At 29.2% G+C, this 19,618-nt stretch overlaps 1 protein-coding gene across 1 annotated transcript; it reads right to left on the bottom strand.

The window, feature by feature from the left end:
- LOC105155942 (haloacid dehalogenase-like hydrolase domain-containing protein Sgpp) lies at positions 12,658–16,144 on the bottom strand. Its single transcript, XM_011071926.2, has 5 exons — positions 15,975–16,144; positions 14,135–14,249; positions 13,709–13,860; positions 13,351–13,612; positions 12,658–13,262 (listed from the first exon to the last, which is right to left on the bottom strand). The coding sequence occupies exons 1-5, from the start codon at positions 16,016–16,018 to the stop codon at positions 13,071–13,073; spliced, it is 765 nt and encodes a 254-aa protein (XP_011070228.1). The 5' UTR covers positions 16,019–16,144; the 3' UTR covers positions 12,658–13,070.

Raw genomic sequence — 19,618 nt, 5'->3', positions numbered from 1 at the left:
AACTATATATCAAGAGTTTGAGCAATGCTCTACTGCTCATGAATATCTGTGTGTACCTCATTAGAAGTACAGTAGTTCAACTGTAACTCGATCGATACAACCGACTATCAATTTTGATACTTACAGAATAACAAGCAGATCACAACATCAAGCAACGTCTAAGGACTATGTCAAACATCATAAGAGAATTGAAGTCGGTTGGCCATGCTCTCGTCTTTTATCTTCATCAAGTTTTTATTGCACAACTATATGTGTGTAAGCAATGACGCGAAGATTGAAGGGATTAACACTTGCACGGGAGTTGAATGGTGGTCAAACTCTTATCGTTCATAATCGTTTATGCAAATAATAATAATGGAAACGTCCTCTTTGCATTACAAATTAGAACAAATTTGAATTCCATAGTTGTTTTTCTAGCATCGTGTTTATAGTTGTGGACGTTTTAAGAATAGATTTATCATATTGGATTTCATAAATAAATATTTAACTATTCTGTTCATTATTGTGTTACATTTTTCTTTTTTAATTATTATATTAAATTAAATAATTTTGTATTTAGTATTATAAATGTCGATATTGATACTTTTTATTCTAGATTAGGTCACACTAGACAAGATAGGATGAATCCACCAACGACAGTAGGATTACGGACTTTTAAAAATTGATTCACCTACTTGTAAACATTATCTTATTAGTAAAATGACACAAAAATCATTTGAAAAAGAGTCATTAGGACAAAATGTCCATTGCAATTTATCAGGAAATGAAAACTTCAACTAAATATATAGGAACTAGAAAATTTCACATGCAATGCACGTGTAGAAACATGTATGTTGAAGATAATTGCGCTACTGATTAGTGATGTACAAAGAATCGTCAAATTTTAACAAAACTTAATTAGTTAGAATCACTTATTTTTATTTTGTATTAAGAAATTATTAATTAATAAGACAAGTCATTTTTGTTTGTAGTTTATTTTTTTTATATTTATGTCTATTACTATTTTATTTTGTAACATCATCACTTTATATATATTTCTATGACTATTTAGTCTAATTAAATGTCTTTTAGTTTTAAATTTATTTACGTTGAATGTTTTTATACAAATTATTTGTTAGCTTGTTAATAAAAAAAATTGATCTGATTGAACATATATATAGTATAGTACTTTCATTTATGAGGTTTTACAATTATGCCGATCATGCATATTTTACTGTAAAGTTATTAATTAAATATATTTAAAATTTATACTTGTTACATTATTACTTACATTGTTCTTTAAGTTCTCACTTCGAATATTATTGTATATAGATGTTATTTTTTGCATTTTTATTGCAATTTTTTATTTCATGTTTTTAGTTTGATTATTTAATTTTATTTGTATGAATGTAATTAATATTATCTAGTTTTCAGTAAATATTACAACTCAATTTTTCATGTTGTATTTGTTGTTATTGTACGCCTTTGGTGTTATATTAAAAATAGTAGGTGTAGAGTAAAAGTAACAATGTGGATAAATAATTAATTATATAATATTAAGAAGTCAATTGATAGTGACCACTTTTACTTGAAAATACCCTCGAAAATCGTGTTTTTACCTGGTGCGCTGTACTTTTATTTTAATGTTTGGTTATCTTTTTTTTTTTTTTTTCTAACTTTTGTCCTTAAAAGAATGTATTTCTCTTTCTTTTACTTAGTTATCTGCTTTATTTATTTTTTGATTTTCAATACACTTGGCTCATTTTCTATGTATACTTGTTGTATGATTACTATGTTATCCTTATGTTCACTTTTATATGAAAATATAACAATAAAATTAAAATTTAGTTTATGACTGAAATATTATGCAATAAATTTAAGGTCTTAGTGTTAAATGACGTTATTTAATGTTTATTCGATATTTTATTAAGTCTACTCATATATTTGTAGTATTACTTGTATGATATTAATTCTCTCTTTTGCTATTTTTTCATAAACATCTCTTATTTTTCTAATTTATTTTCAAATTTATTGATGTTATATCGTTGATTGTTAGTTGCTTTTACGGAAAAATTATCTATCTTGCATAAATCTTTAGTATCAGAATAATTTTATTAAGTATCATAAGGTCCTATAATATTATTTTTGGTATATTCAATACCGATTACTGTATATAGATTTTAAATTGGATTATTTGTTTTAAAACTATGTATAAAATTTTCATCTTCTCACTTCAACATATTCTTTGATACGATATCTTTTTTTTTTTTTTTCGTTTTTTTTTATTAGATAGTGTTCGTTGATTTGTTAGAGATTTGTATTTCACATTCTTTAATTTACTTTTGTGATACTTTTTCACATTAATCAGATTGCTACAATTTTCTTTATTAAGTAGTATATCTTTTCTGTACGATTTGATTTCCAAATCGCATTATTTATTATTTTACCTTTATGATACAGTGATGAAAAAAATAATACTACTGCAAAAATAAAATATACGGTGAAATTCAATTATTCGGATCTCACTCATTTTAAATTTTTCAAAAGCAATTCCAACTTCATAAGAGTTACTATTTTTTATTTGCAATTTATGATGGTGTTTATTTTTTATGCCTCACGTGGTTTATTTAAGTGGAGGGCTTTTGTTCTGATTAGTTCATTTTTTTCAATATGGACGAAAAATTAAAAAAAAAAAAAGAAAAAAGACATGGCACGTGATTTATTCCGACAACTTTTATCAAATTTGTCACAGAAGGATCAAAATTGTGAAATGTCAAAAAGTTACAGAATTCTTTTGCAACTTCTAGACAGATAAAAGATTAATAATGTTAAAATCGTGAGGGGTCATGATTCACTACAAGGATCAATAGCTACGAAAAATTTGATGCTCAAATCAGCGTCGAGCAAATTAGCAAACAAAACGTTCATTGTTAATCTATATTACTTAATATCTCCTTTAAACAATTTGTTGCTAAATTCGTAGCAAATTAAATTCTCTTGCTAAATTCATTAGCAAGTAAATTTCTTGTATTAGATAATATAGATTAGCAACGAGAACTTTACTTGCTAATTATCTCGATTCTAATTTTTTTCGTTGCCATTGAATAATTTTCTTGTAATGTTTATTCTGGCAGTTTTTGCAAAATTTGGCACCAGAAAGACCAAAATCCCGAAATGTCAAAAAAGTTATAGAACTGTTTTTCATCGCTAAAATGATAAAAAATAAAAATATTAAAATACCAAAATTACAGAACTAAAATTATATTAAAGCCTGTACATAAAATACCCATGTACATACCCACAAATTCATACTTTTAATCAATATATAAATCGGTGAATGTTCAGTTTATTGATAAGTACAAACTCAATTTTTAAAAAAATCAACTTTATATGAATATTTTTATTTTGTTTTTGAGCCAGAAATAGGACAGTTTGTGGCTGTCCGAAAACTTTTGATAAAAATTTTCAAAAAAATGCCATGAAAGTGTGAAATGGATGCTTTGATTATGAATGTAAGAGGGAGTAAAGTACTTTTACATTACTTTTTTAGGGTAACATAAAAGATGATAAAATTTATAAAGTACGGAGTTAATAATTATGAAAAAATCAGTGTCGAGTTAATTAATAAGTAAAATTGTTGTTACTGATCTACATTATTTAAAACAAGAAATTTACTTGCTAATAAATTTAGTAACGAAAAAACTTAGTCAGTAACGAATTTAGCAACGAACAACTTAAAATATATATATTAAATAACTAATATTTATAAACATAAAAAAATATATTACTTACTGATTTGTTCAAAGCAAATTTATAATCAAAATTTTTTATAACTGCTGAGTTATTTTCTTGGTCGAATGCATTAAGATTAAAAAAAGTATTCATTTTCTCCTAAATTTATCATTTTTATACTTTTTTAAGATGTATGAAGCTAAAATTCGATTGTTTTTTCTTATTCAAAATAATCTATCATTCCGAATAATAATATTACACCACTAGCTCCGTAATTATGATAACAACATGCAACACAAAACATATCCAAAACTTCTACATTTTTGATAAAAAAAAAAATCCGCATACATTCATAAATATCGGATACGGAGAGCGTATAACAACTTTTTCTAAAAAAAATATTAAAATTAGAGTACGGTCAATTTCGCATTGTAATATGACCTACCTATAGCACTCAAAACACACCAAACTAATAGCACTTCACCTATATATTTATTGAAGTTTGGGTGTTTGTTATCATCATCATAAAACAAATGATTTCCCAAAAAAGGATGCAAATACCAATAAAATGTCTCTATTTTATGCTAAAACATTACCACTTGCCTTCACCTAATTGACATTTCTTTCTCTTTTCTTCACATTCATATCTTTTGGCATATAAAATAAAGTAACAATTAAAGCCATCTCACCACCATCTCTTTCTTGCTTCCATACCTTAATTCAAAAACAACAAATTTTGTTCACATCATTGGTGGGATCATTAATTAATTAACCCCTTTTTTCTTTCCCATCACATAAAATCAACTAATATTTAATTAAATTGCTTTTTATTTTTAATTCCTATTGGATTTCTATACGCCATATGATCGTCTAATTATATTTGTATGAATTAATTTTTACACACTCGATGTATATATGAATTGATTTTGCATTCTGCCCTCCTGTAAAATTAACACGAATACGCATGAAATTGTCTCCCCAGAGAAAATAGTAATACGACACTAAACTTTTAGAAAAGAAGCTCTTTGTTTATAACATGGCGGGGAATTGCAATTACCTTTTTGCGTTTCATTTAAGGTTGTATATATAATCTGGATGGAAGAATATGAATTTGATCGAAGGATTTAAGAAAATGATGATTTCAAGTGATTCCGTATAAAAAGAATTTAAAATTCTTTAAATTTATAATTTTTCAGACAAATCTAACGAATTTGTTATCAGGGTTCGAAATCCGTAATTTTCAACCAATCGTAATACAAATGTAGATAGGGGGTTGCATGCACTGCCCTTTCTTTTCCTTCATGGGGTTATTCCACAGAGACGTCTGTTGCATTTAACCCACATAGATATATATACACAAACACAATAAAGTAAATATGTATTTTTTTAAACAGTGCATCCGATATATATATATATATATATATATATAAACTATCGATTTCATTGCTCTGCACAGTTTTAAATGTACATCATGAGAATACATGCACTACGCAATCACATCTCGATTTCATTGCTCTATACAGTTCTAAACGTACATCATGAGAATACATGTACTACGCAATCACATCATCTAAAATCTTAAACTCTTAAAGACGAGAATCATATAATATCACATGCCCGGCCCCCTCACATCCAAATCCTACACATAAAACCTTTCTTTATAAATGAACGTTGACAATACAATTCAAACCGAACCCTCTTATCAATAATACCATCAAACAATAAGCTCATCTACAAATTTAAATTATTACTAAGGAAAATCATGTAATAAAACAATTTAAATTTGAAAGAAAAGTAGGTTAATTTCTCCCATCCACATAAAAGTTTAATTGAGTATGAAAATAGAAATGAATGGTTTTGGAGAGGGGAGTCAGATCCCACTAAAAACAATGGGGTTTAGTTAATTTTGTTCCATACAAGAAAGAAAATAAAGGAGGACTAGTCACATAAGGAACTAACTTAAATACGTCATATATATATATAATATTATTTTAATTATTAATGGGTGTGGATGTTTTGATGAGGCAGACAATGACCTGTTCTTCTCCATCTTCATAGCCACACACCCCACCCCCTATTGCATGTCCCCCCACCAACCCCCCTTCGTCATTTAGTTAGGTCATTTATTCATTTTACTCCTAATTTTATGTATGACATATAATAATTAATTTTCACATAATATATATATATATATATATTAATGGGGTTAATTATAAAGCGATAAAAAGAAAAGGACTAGCCAATTTTTTAAACAAGAAATTTACTACCTACCTCTTTGTTTTTAATCCGATAATGATTCTTTTCGAACAAAACTTACCCTTATATATCTAAAAATTTATTATTAATCCTAAATGAGAAAAATAATAGTACATAAGTATTTATATTAATAAGTGGAGGCAAATCAAACATTACACAAGTCAATAATCACTTGTGAATTGCATTCTCCGCAAAAGAGAAATTAAATCAAATCTTTTCTAAAATCTTCGGATAAAAATTCTCTTTTTGTTTGTTTTTTTTTCTCCACAGACTCAGGGTTTGAACTCCTGTAAAAAGAGATTCTGGAACTCGAATCATCGGGCTGTCCTCCAGAGAACTCTATCGGGGCTGATTGCCCTTCTTTTTAGTTTAATGCTAGCGAGAATTTTTCGCCCATTCTAATTTTAACAAAGAATGCTTGCATTTGAATACTTTTCATGTCTACCTACAAAATTTGGTAGTAAATTTAAAATTTTCATGTATGTTAATGAAAATTCTTGTAATGTGATTTAAGTTGATTTAGAATTTTTAAAATGGTTGCTTTGTCCATATTTTAGAAAAGTGTACTTAATTTTTCAAGTGTGGTATGTCTTTTTGCAACCATAGTCTGGTTTAGTTACTTTCCTGTTGTTAAATGCTAATCTAAGTGGAATCCGTCACCCACTTGGCCCGCGACCTCATTGGACGCGAGAAGTGTCTTAAAATTCATCGAGTACATTTTAAAATTTGACTATAAATAACTTATTGAAAAAGAATATATCTAATTAATGTACTTGAGTTCTTTGATCAATGTCTATATATCGTTCATTTTATTAGTTCCTAATTCATGTAGAACGTTGTATTACAAAGTTAATGACGATACAATTTTTTTTAAAATAAATGAGAATTATATAATTATATGAAAATATAATTACTGAAGATATAGTGTATTTAGTAATCAATAAATCAAAAAGAATGATGAAATAATTAACAAGTTCGTAATGAGAAAATTAATTAGTGAGATTGTAATTTTTATTCTATTCACTAAAAAAATATGATTTTTCGCTACGGTTAATTATTATAATCAAAAGAAGAAAATTGTGGAAAATGCAAATAAATCACGGCTTCGCAACGGCCATTGACCGTTGTTTAGAAAATTGAGAAAAATGCAAATTAATCACGGCTTCGCAACGGCCATTGACCGTTGTTTCTGCAAGTGTAGCCAAAACTTTGATAAATATTTTGACTATGGCTAAAAATCATGGCGAATATTGATTAATCATGGTAACAAAATTAAATTTTTGCTTTGATTTTATTTAACCATAATTAATAGTATTAATTTACCACGATTTTTAAATCGTCATTTATAATGTAACGGAAACTTAAACTTTTTTGTAGTGATTATTTCCCTGCATAAAATCAAAAAATTAGTGGTTTTCTTCCTTAGCGAAATATTTAGAAACTAATTTTAAAAAAACCTGGAATCATAAAGTACAGGGAAAACTATTGTTTTGAAATGTTTTGCATCTATATAATATATGATATTATCTAAGAATTTTCGATGAAAATATTTCCATAAAAAACAAAAACACCAACACATATTAGTAAATATGTCACCAACAAAAAAATGATTATTTTCAATATTACAAATTAATGAGTATAATTTAAAAATTATAATAAATTAATACTATTAATCATAGTAAGATAAATTAATTCAAAAGCTTAGTTTTAGTCAAATTTAATCAATATTTTGCCATGATTTTAACTAGAATCAAATAAGATTTTTAGTTATAACTAATGTTCTAGCTAGGCCTGCCTACTAAAATAACAACCAATAGTTATTGTAAAATTGTGACTAATTATAACTCAATATGATATTTTACTTTTGACCATACAATTAATCATGACAAATGTCATATTTCTTGTAGGGTATAAAAGTATGCGTCAAGATCCGATATGCATTTACTCCATAATTTGTAGGAAAATAATTAACAATAATAAATCAATCTAGTATATACAAATAGTTTACGTACACAAAACATTTAACATATTTGCACAAAATTGTCGATCAAGTTAACTTGTCGTAGTGGAAGTATATATGTCGATCAACGATTCAGATCTAGCTCATCTACTAGCCCCATGCCTTGATTGGATCACGAACATGATGTATTTCTCGTTATCTTCAAGATCACCCGCTCGAACATGCTCCATCTTCGAGATCTCCATGTTGGACCTTGCTCCTATTGTTGCGCAAGCCACAAATTTACAGACCTCAAATTCATGGAGTCTTTGGTGATGTTCGAAGGAAGAACATGGAGAGAAGCATAAAGATAGTATTTTATCGAGTCTGTGTTGTGATCAACTCATCCGTGATAGTAATTTTGTTGTTTGATCAGTCAGATACCCTATTTATAAGGTGTACTTAACTCAATCCCTAAGTGAAGTCCTTATCCCGATATGCATTTAAAGTACTACAAATTTTATTTCAAATAGAGTCCATCCTAAAACAGTCCTTATCCCAATATGCATTTTAAAGACTACAAACTCCATTACATGTTATTTGTCGAGTAAGAATCCTTATCCCAACATCAAGTTGATAGACTTCAAACTCTATATCAAATATAAAAATATATTGAGTCATGGGTCCACAAACTCGATCCAACGTCCAACATAATTAAAAAAAGAAAAAAGAAAAAGAATTGATAGTAAAGACAAGTATATATGTTATAGGCAAACATCAAGAAAATGTGACTGTTGAACAATGAAACGCAGTTATCAAAAACGAATGGTGAGATGGAATTGTTGGAGGGCACAAGTGGTGATCATATATGTGGGAGTTGAGTTCATGTTTGAGGAGGAGTGCGACGTGCCATTGAATCTGTGGTGTGAACCACCAACAACACACACTCACCACTCATCATCATCACCATGCATATATATATATATATATATATATATATATATGTACTATTATTTTTTGGTAATTTACCACCACTAACTTTTTTTTTTTTTTTTTGCTTTCTCTTTGCGGACGAGGTCTAGTTCAGTTGGTGAGTCATTTCATAGTTTCTAGGTAATAATCATAGGGTAAAAAATATTTTGGTCTTCGAACTACTATCATTTTTATATTTTGTTATTTTAATTTTTTTCTTTTAATTTGTCGTATCAATTATACGAATTTTGCAAGTTACCACCATAAGTCAGTTCTTAGTTAAATTTTCAATCGAAAAATTACACATATGAATCGTCACATACAACACATATGTGTAATTTTTCACCATAAAATCGTCATATACATATATATATATATATATAATAGTTATCACCACATTTCAAGTTTTACAATACACTATACCTAATTAATTGTGGATTAGTGCTCCAAAATTGCGCGTGCTTATATCTTTGATCAGCAAATCCACTTATGGATCGATACTGCAGGTTTTGAACCATAAATGAAACACGTCATATCCTAATTAATATTTTATTAATTTATATTTTGATCCTAATCACCATTTAATTTTATTATCTTGTGATGGAATACACATTAATTATTTAATTTGCTGTCTCTTAGCACTCCTGAAGAGGGAGGAACACAGTGATAGGGGTACAAACGAATTGAGCTCGTCGGGCTCAGAAATGGAGGCTCGGGCTTGAGCTCGAGCAGTAGACAATGATTGTTATATATTTCTTATTTTTTAAAAGTGAGGTATGGATAGTCGTTTAATTATCAGATTCTATGTATATCGGGTGCATGAATGACTGCCTCATATTTGTCCTGTATATAAGAGTTTGACAAATTTGATCCTGTAAAAAATTAATTTGATAATTTAGTCCTTCAATTTATCATTGCTTGCCAAATGCGAGGGATTTTTCAAATTTTTTTGCCAGAACTTTCAGAACTTGTTGGATTATCCCACGTGCACATGACAGTAAAATTGGGGATTTTGATGATTCTGAGGAGAAGAATCGTTCATGTGGTAAAATTGATAAATTGATGGACTAAATTGTTAAATCAACTTTTTATGAGATCAAAACTGCCAAATCTCCACCATATACATGGGATGAAAATTGCGGTCCTCAAATTGCAATTTTTGTCCTATATACATGGGTGTTTGATAATTTTAATCCCGTAAAATATTAATTTGACAATTTAGTCCATAAAATCAAAATTACCACACCACTAGCTATATATATAGAACGAAAATTAGAATTAAACCCAAATTTTTTATTTTTTTCAAAATTCGGGTACGTACAGCTAAAGTTTGAGGACCAAAATTGCAAATCTAAATTATTTGAGAATCAAAAAATCACATTAGTGATTATATTTAAGGACCAAAAATGCACTTATCTCTTTATTTGTCCAAAGTATCCTTTTTATATTGTTAATTTTGATTATAAATTATATCAAACACCCCTTAGATTAGGTCTTATATACAAACGCTTATTGTCCTTTATAAAATTACACATACAGTCCTTGGAGGGTATTAATGTAGTTTAACTCAAGGGATTTATTTGTAAAATTGTGCCCCTAAATCAGGGATTTATTTGTAAAATTGTGCCCCTAAATCAGGGATTTACTTATAATTTTGTAATGACAGGAGATTTTTGTGTAATTAACTCAATTTCAAGAAGTGTAAAAATATAAATTTTAATTGCAATAATTATATAGTGAGCATATTATTTTCGTGCAGAATTAAATAAATTTACTATTATAACTAGCATGTAATATCGATAGCATTTTATTAGGGTTTGAAGTCATAGAGTAACTAACTTTGATCGATAAAATATAGACTGTAAAATATTCTTAATACACTTATTTTTTCACAAACAACAATCTCTTAAATTCAGTTATATGAATTATACTCTTCGTTCGATTTTAAGTGTAAGATGCTTATTTTTCCACAAACAACAATTTCTTAAAATCGATTACATCAGTTATACCATTTCTTTTGATTTTAAGCGTAAGAAAGTAAGTATTCCTCGTTTAATTTACTCTTATGCTTATGACATCACATATAAACTTGATACTTTATTTTTAATAGAGTAGATTACAGTAACATCACTTAAATAATTACAAAAACATCCCTTATCATTTGTAAAATTATAAGTACATCCCTTGAGGTTACAGTTATAATACAAATACATTCACTATTCAATGTTTAAATTAAGGTTTCTTTTCTAAAAAAAATTAATGAAATTAAAATTTGGGATGAAAATTGCAAATTGTGTTAAGAGTTGCATGATGTATACGGTAAGTTAAAAAATAATTTGACAAAAAAATTAAAAAAAAATAAATAACTTATGATACATAAAATGCAATTTTCCCTATATATTCATATACAGTTGAGCATGTTTGAGAAATGGATCCAACCACAAGGGCAAATTCTCAGTACACCATATTTCCAAAGACCAACCCAAACATTACTTATCAAATTTGGGTTAAAGCCCAAAGAATTAGTGAAATGAAAAGTCCCTCCTCTCCAATGTTTTTTAGGATAAATTATTTATTTAGTCATTTAAGTTTGTCTGTTATTAATTTTAATTTTTTAAATTTATTTGTTTTACTTTTAATCTTGTAATTTTTAAAATTATTTAATTTTAATCTTTTGTCAATTTTATCCCTACACAACTTTTCAAGAGCAATTTTTAATTCATATATATATCAATTTATTTTGCATCTCATAGTTAATGCTCGTCTAGAATAGTATAAGAATTTAGGTTTATTGAAAGAAATATTTATTTATAATACACTTGGAACATTAAGATAGATTCTTAGCCTTTATCGTCAAAAGACTAAAATAGTCATAAATTAGGCTAAAGGATCAAATCTACGTAAAAGTAATAGATAAAAAACTAAATTTAATATTGTCAAAAGTAAAAGATCAAAATAAATTTAAACCAAAATTATAGAACAAAAATTTTCTTTTTTTCCTATTTTTTATAGTTAAAAGGGGGTAATTGTTATGTTGTGTGATATGAAAGGTGTAGGTTATATATTTCAATCTCTTTTCTTAGCAGAATTCATTAATGATGGGTTTGGATCCCCGCAATTTGAATTAAAGAATTTTAAATTTATAACAATAAATCCATTTCCTCTAGAAAAAAAATTAAATAAATGAATCTATATAATATGTTTGGATAATTCCATGCCACAAAAAGTTTCAAATTTTTAAACTTTGATGTTGCACTATATTTTGTCTCATTATAATGAATTCTAAATCCACTTAATATGGAGTCATTTCAAATCAGTACATCCAATTATATCCAAAGATCATGAATAGCGCCCCCCCACCCCCACCCCACCCCACCCCACCCCAACACGCACACATACATATATATTTATCTATGGCGAAGATCGTGAATATATAAAGAAATAGGATAAATTAAAGTTAATTATCCTGAAATTTAACACAATTATGAATACCACTTATTTGAAATCTACAAATATCCCCTCAAATAAAAAATAATTATGTAGCCAATAATTTGAGACAAACGTTCAAATCAAAAGGATACTTTTAATTTTTTAAATAATGAGAATGTATTTATAATTAGGGAGATACTTATAATTTACCTAAGAAATATGAGTGCCGAGCAAGTCAGCGGCGTATATTGGAATGGAAAGTTTGACAATGCAAGCACAAGGTCTCTAGCATGACGCGCTAGAGAGTGTGCGATCATATTGCCAGATCTATGAACCGAAAAGAAAGCACATGAATAATTTCCGAGATCAGAAGACCCAACATCAGAAGAGTATGGAGTATTAGCCTTGAGTTTGAATGAGCAAAGCACAATCAATCACCCTCAAGGATAACTCAGTTCCATCTCTGCTGGATTGCCAATCTAATCCCTTCTCATAATACTTCCATGATAACTCGTCTTTATTTTCAATCTGAGAGATGCCTTCTCCATAAAAGCCTATATCATTGACATACTTGGGGAAGGAAACAAATGGAGTTCTATATAAGCAAAATAGGCTGAAAGTTGGACTTAGTTTCGAAAACTAAGTAATGGGTTTTTCCTGGGATCTAATATTTTGTTATTCCCAAGTGATGTTTCGCACTTGCGTTTGGTGGAACTCCTATTACACTGTATTTGTCTGACTTAGTAGCAACCATGTCTACATTTCATTCTGCACCTGTTTTAACCTTACCCATTTTATCAAGCTCGTCAAGGGCAGTCCAAAGTTTTGGATCTTCGTAATCTTTGATGAGAAAAGCAGGCTTGGCCTGCATCAATAGTTCTGCTGGATTCCTAGTCGTCAAACCAATAGTAGGCATACCAGCTGCAACCCCAGCTTTTATTCCTGAAACGGAATCCTGAAAAAGCAACAGTTGCGATAAAGTCTAGAAGAACAACCAATAAAGACAGGGAGTGGGGGATTGATTTGGGTGAATGAAGACTAACCTCAAATACACATGTGTGCTCCTTTGATACCTTGAGTACTTCAAGTGCCTTTAAATAAGGATCTGGGAATGGTTTCACACGTTCACAGTCACTTCCAAGAATAAGAGCATGAAAGAAGTCTGATAGTCCAAGCAATGAGATCATCAACTCCGCATTTTCTCTAGGAGCATTAGTAACAGCAGCTCGCTTCAACCCACGATCTTCAATCCATTTTGTGAATTTATGTAAGCCTTTTACAGGCTCAATTTTTTCCTTAACTATCCTGTATTTCCCACCAGAGATGGAAACGCGGAGTAAGACTAAAAATGCTTGCGTTCATATATTGCATAAGTGGGGAAGAAGGGGAAAAGGACGGAACCTTCTAAACACTGCTTCCTTGTCATCCGTGAACTTAAGACCCCTCTCATGATCATTTGGGAAAAGGACGGATGCAATATCTTCATTGTGTTTCCCAGCAATATTAGCAATGAAAAATTCCTCAGTAATTGGAACACCACCATTAAATCCAATCTGTTCAAAGGATCAGATCAGTTCAATTTAGAGCCAAATTGAAGATTGAGATAGAATTACTACAGGTGTATAAAAATAAAACATGTTTCCATGAGAGCACATGATCTTTGAACAAACAATTACGGTCGTGCATGAGGGAGTACTTGTTAGAAATAAAATAGAAAGGCAAAGAATATATTCCACCTCTTGAAGCATCTCACTGAAAGCATAATAATCAAAGGAATATGAGGCATCTTATGAGAAATAGAGTACCAAACAGAAGAATATATCCTACCTCCTTCAGCATTTCTCTGAAAGCAGAATAATGAAGGGGGTCTGTATCGCATAACGTTCCATCAATGTCAAATAGAACTGCTTCAAGTGGAGCAATTTGCGAGAGAGAACCACCACTGATTAACAGATAATGCAAGAATAAGCAATTTTCTCATGTAACAAGAGCATGAAAGATTTATCGAGTTAAAGAAAAGCAATTAAGTAAAAGGTCAAACACCCAAAAAACAATATCATGACCCTATGATATGCTAGACACTAGCTATGATGGTCTTTGACAACAATATTTAAAAACTTGATCCTTGGATACAGAAGCTATTCTGTTTTAGTGTTCAGCTGTCATCTGCTAACTAAATACTTCACGACCTAGTTCTACAAAAGAGACTGCCAACTGGTAGAGTTGATTTGCATACAAAATAAGCACACTTCAGATTCCTACCTTGTTTTTGTTAATTTATTTTCTGTAGAAAACAAGCAAGAACCTCCCTTAGTTTCGCTAATTTATTTGTAACGACAATCTTTGACATTTAATCAAATAACAGAAGTATTAATCAAATCCATGACCAGATCACTTCACTCTGTAAACTATGCACAGATCTATCTCGATCTTAACCTACTCAGGCGTCTGGTGGCAGCAGTGAAACCCCATAACTTGCTCCAAGAATTTTGTTTAGAGATTAGCAACCAAACAAAGCTAAAACTCTGACTATTGTGAATATCAAGCCGGTAAGGAAACTCTATTCTACGTTAGCTTTGAAATCACAATTTCAGTGAATCATATAGCAGAATAAAAATAAGGAAAACGGCAGGCCTGTAGTTGAGCTCAAGCATATTCGTCCAGTGCAACATTTGTCATCAGAATATTTGCAATTTGCATTGGTTCTTTGATCCTCATAATATAAATATGTAGGAAAAGAACTTAAAGGAAATTGGTTCAATCAATTAAAATATATCACTATTTATAAAAATAAATAAATAAATAAAATTAAATACATCACTGATCATGAAAGAAAGTGAAACTGCAAGCAAAGAAGTTTCAACCTAGATTCCAGTGTACAAAAATCTTTCTTTTTCTCTTTTACAGAGAGTATCCTATATATATGTTTATATTCTTTATTTTGTTTCAAAAGAAACAGAACAACAAATTTAAACACATACATAAGACACTAGACATTTGCTTATACATAAACACACTCAAAGCTTTTCTTATGGTTGCTTATTCCTCAAAGCAGAATTTCATCGTGTTGGTTCCTGATGCTTTTGCTTTAAACCTGTATCTGCTAAATGCTTAATCCAAAAGGAGGATTACATAACTATACCACAGTCATTTCAAGAAGGCATTATATCCAGATTTGTGAAATGATCATCCGAGTATCTACTTATGCCCTTTTCAGATTCCAATGACTTCAGAAAAACATCAAATCAAGCCAAAATCAAGTAAAAGATCATTTTATTAATTGAAAATACTCTCTCAAAACGGGACGTACACAGCCAGAATCCTTAGTCTTCGGGATCAGATAGTAGAATTCTGGTTGTATGTGTGAGGACAACTTCAAATTTTGAATCCCGTCAATTTACAAACAAAACTTGAAATTATAGACAAATTGGGCCGACGACACCATCAAGACCCTTACGCCCACATCCAGCTCGAAAATCAAATCAAATCAAACCAAAGTTTTTCGATCAGATGATAAAACACAACACAATCTACTCATATACACACACAACAATTCAAATACTCAAGATTCAGAGTCAAACAAAAAAAGGAAAAAGAGAGTGAAGAAATTGAGATCGAAAACTTAATTCGAGACTGAAATACGCAAGAATGGATGCATGGGACTTACCTGTCCAATGAGGCATGCGAATTATCAACTGAAGAAATCGCCATTCCTTTTTTGGAGCTCAACGTTGCTTCCGATCCTGCGATTTTCTTCTGTGATGACAAACTTTTGAGTCCTCCGTTGCAAATGCTTCGCCCAGGACAGAGGAGGCGGGCTCTCTATTTATAGAACAACAGCACTTCTTGCACTAATTACACTTGCATTGTGTTCTTCATTCGGTTAAATCGGTCTAATCGAATCGAATCAAAAATTTGATTTTATTAAAAAAAATCAATTTTTTGATCGATTTTTTTTCCACCAGGTGACAAACCGGATCCAAAACCGAGTGATATATATATATATATATATATTATTAAATAAATCAATTTTTCGATCGATTTTTTTTTTCAACCGTTCGACGACAAACCGGACCAAAAACTGAATATTATATATATATATATATATATATTTTATTAATTATACTAAAATATATTATTATATAATATATTCTATATTATATATTCTATTTTTAAGTTTATTTTTTGTCCATCTTCTCTTGTTCTAACTGGTTCCTCAATTTTCAATTCTTCATTATTCAAATATGTAAAATATGGTATTTTATTATTTTAGTTTATATTATCAAATAACAAGTTTAATCAATAATTTGGTACATTTTAATAATTATTTTATAAATAAATATTTAATATAATCATATGAATTTTATCATTACAAATTTACAATTTCAATCCATTAAGACAAAATGCATTTATTAATCATATGAATTTTAGTTTTAGATGATATTAAAAATTAAGTATAATATTTTAGTTTATATTATCTAAAAATAAGCTTAATAATAGTTACCAATTTAGTACAAATGAATTTTTATTGTGTTCTTTTGATTTGAAATTTTAAATTGCGTTCGTAAATATTTTGTTAATTATACATTTTATTTTTTAGAATTTGATATTTTTATACAGATATTTTTAGACAAAAATGAAAAGTACTAAAATTGTTTATATATTTTTTTTTTCAAAAAATTAGTTTTTTTGGTTAAAAAACCAAATAATGGAACCGAGCATGTTCGGTTTGATTTTTGATTTTTAAAAATGGTTAATCGAACTAAACACCCCTACTTGCAAGAGCTTTTTGATTGGTTCCATGCGTATGCTTGAATTTCTAAATATTAAATAATAAAATTTCTTAAATTATTTATGTAAAATTAATTTTTTTGAAGAATTTATAATGAGTAGATGAAAAATAATTTAAAATAATATAATAAAAAAAGGAGAAAAAAAAAAGATAAAACCTTTAAACATTAGAAGAAATAAGACTTGGGCTGTGCAACGACTATTAGACATTGTTTCTGCTAGCGGGCCAAAATTTTAACTATAATTAAAAATTATGATAATATTTTGGCTATAAATCATGGAAAATATTGATTACTTTGTTATTAATGCGATCAAAATATGGTGTTAGGTGTCAGTTGAAGTACAAAGTACTGAAATAAAATAAGTGGAATTGAGGGCGGAGCTACTCATTTATTGTCTATAAGTAATGGGTTAGAATTGAAGTAAAACTCTAAGTAAGAAAATAATATTGTTATTTCAACCAAAGTGGCAGTATGAAAGTGAAATTTATAGTATAAAGATCAAACTTGTGGTATTGAGGTAAAAATGTTTCTTCTCCCATTGGGAAACTCTATATTTATAGACAACTCTCAACAGATTGGATAAAATCGAATTCCCACGGATTTTGTGAAGCATTTCTCAAAGTGGTGAGATGAGGTTGAATCCCCACCGATTTGGTGGAAGTTCATCTCTCGGCGGTTGGAGGATCCTCCGAGATTTGGTGGATGGTCATCTCCTAGCAGTTGGGGAATTCCGCAATCCATGGGGGCGGTTGGAGCCCACTGCGGATGAGGATATCTTGGGAGATAAGGATGTCAATCTGAATTTTTGGCTCGAGAATTGAGGAGACGTCTTCCCCCCACCAGACTTCAAATTTTTAAGGTTTAGAAGTTACTTTCAGTTGGGGGAGGACTCCAAATTCCTAAACTTTCTTGAGGATATTTTAATCAATATACACTTCGTGAACCGAAGATGATTACTTTGACCTACTAAATAGTATAATACTATAGATAGATAGATAGATATACGGAGCAAGCCTTTTTATAAATTTAGAAAAAATTATAATTTTGGTCCTAAATTATAGGATGATTTGTAATATTAGTCTTATTCTATTTGAAATACTCAATATTAGTCTCACACTTTAAAAAAATATTACAAAATTAGTCCAACCGTAAAAAAAACTTGCAATGTTTTGAACTAACTTTACAATATTTAGGACTCATTTTGGGTCTAATTTTACAATATTTTCTTAAAATGTGGGTTTAATATTGCAATATTTTCTTAAAATATGAAATTAATATTGACTATTTCAAAAAATATGGAATTAATATTAAAAACTACCCTATATTTTGGGACGAAAATTGTAATTTTTTTTGTCAATTTATTATGTTGTGAACTGTTTGAGTTCAGCCAACTTTCTTGACCAAAAAGAATGTTAGGTAGAATGATGTTCCAATTCCAAATTGATTGTTACAGTTCTAGTAGAAAAATACATACAAACAAAAGAATTCCAAATTGAATTGTTTTGCTTTTATTAGAAAAAGTATAAATAAAAATGAAATTTTCACTACATATTAATATATATATATATACATATATAAGTAGTGTAGTTTTCATTTTATTAATCTAACTTAATTTATTGTCTCTAGTTTTAAATATTTTTTTATTTTTTAAAATTCTAAATATTCTTATCTTCTTCTTCTTCTTTTTTTTAAATCGAAGTTCTTATTACAATATTAGAGCGATTCGAAGATTAGTAATAATGTGTTCTTCTATCTTTGTTCTAAGTTTATTATCCCAAATTTTTTTTTGATCAAATTATTATCCTAGGAATTATTCATATTTAATTTTTTATTTCTTACATTTTGTTTATTATGTAATTCTTAATTCATTATTCTTTTTAAATTATTGTCTTAGGGTCTTTTTGGTTTCTCGATCAAATTATTATCATTATCGGGTTTAAAATTTTTATCCGCATTTCTTTGGTCAAGTTACTATTTTAGTTTGTTTCCAACTCAAAGTTTACTTTTATAACTTTTTGTATGATTTTACTTATTATTTATCAATTTAATCATTTTTCGTGTTTCGTTCCAACAGTATTATTAGACTTCTTAATTATCAGATGAAAAAAGATAGGATGGATTATTCAGCTTCTACAAGTCTCGTAGTTCTTGGTCTGTGAAGATGCGTTGTTAGGTGCTCCATTTTCTTTTCCCATTGAGGCCGAACCTAAACTTGTGCTCGAGAGTGGTTTTCAAAAAGAGGGGCCGCGGGTGGCCCCCCCCCCCCCCCGACCGCCCGGATCCCACGAGTGAATCGAAAGTTGAATCTACATTGGATTTCACCCGAATCGACCCATCTATCCTCTTGAAGAGAGGTTTGGTTTCAAACCCCGGTTCGAACAGGAGGAGTACGCCATGCTAGGACTTGAGCTTAGGCCGACTTCTTATTCCGAGTCTCAAGTCTAACAAAGAAAACATCCTACTTTGTGAGATTGACTGCTAATTCAGACCAATCTCCCAAAGTAAATAATGCTTAAGA

Source organism: Sesamum indicum, linkage group LG2 (assembly GCF_000512975.1).
Source record: "Sesamum indicum cultivar Zhongzhi No. 13 linkage group LG2, S_indicum_v1.0, whole genome shotgun sequence".
Lineage (NCBI taxonomy): Eukaryota > Viridiplantae > Streptophyta > Magnoliopsida > Lamiales > Pedaliaceae > Sesamum > Sesamum indicum.
Note: the sequence above shows the minus strand (reverse complement) of the source record. Positions and strands in the feature narration are given on the sequence as shown.

Bases quoted from the DNA above. Each gene is read 5' to 3' on its own strand.
- LOC105155942 (XM_011071926.2), bottom strand. From the start codon at position 16,018: ATGGCGATTTCTTCAGTTGATAATTCGCATGCCTCATTGGACAG. The intron at 13,613-13,708 runs GTTCCGTCCTTT...TGGGAAATACAG, and splicing joins AAGGAAGCAGTGTTTAGAAG to GATAGTTAAGGAAAAAATTG. The intron at 13,263-13,350 runs GTTAGTCTTCAT...TTGCTTTTTCAG, and splicing joins AGCACACATGTGTATTTGAG to GATTCCGTTTCAGGAATAAA.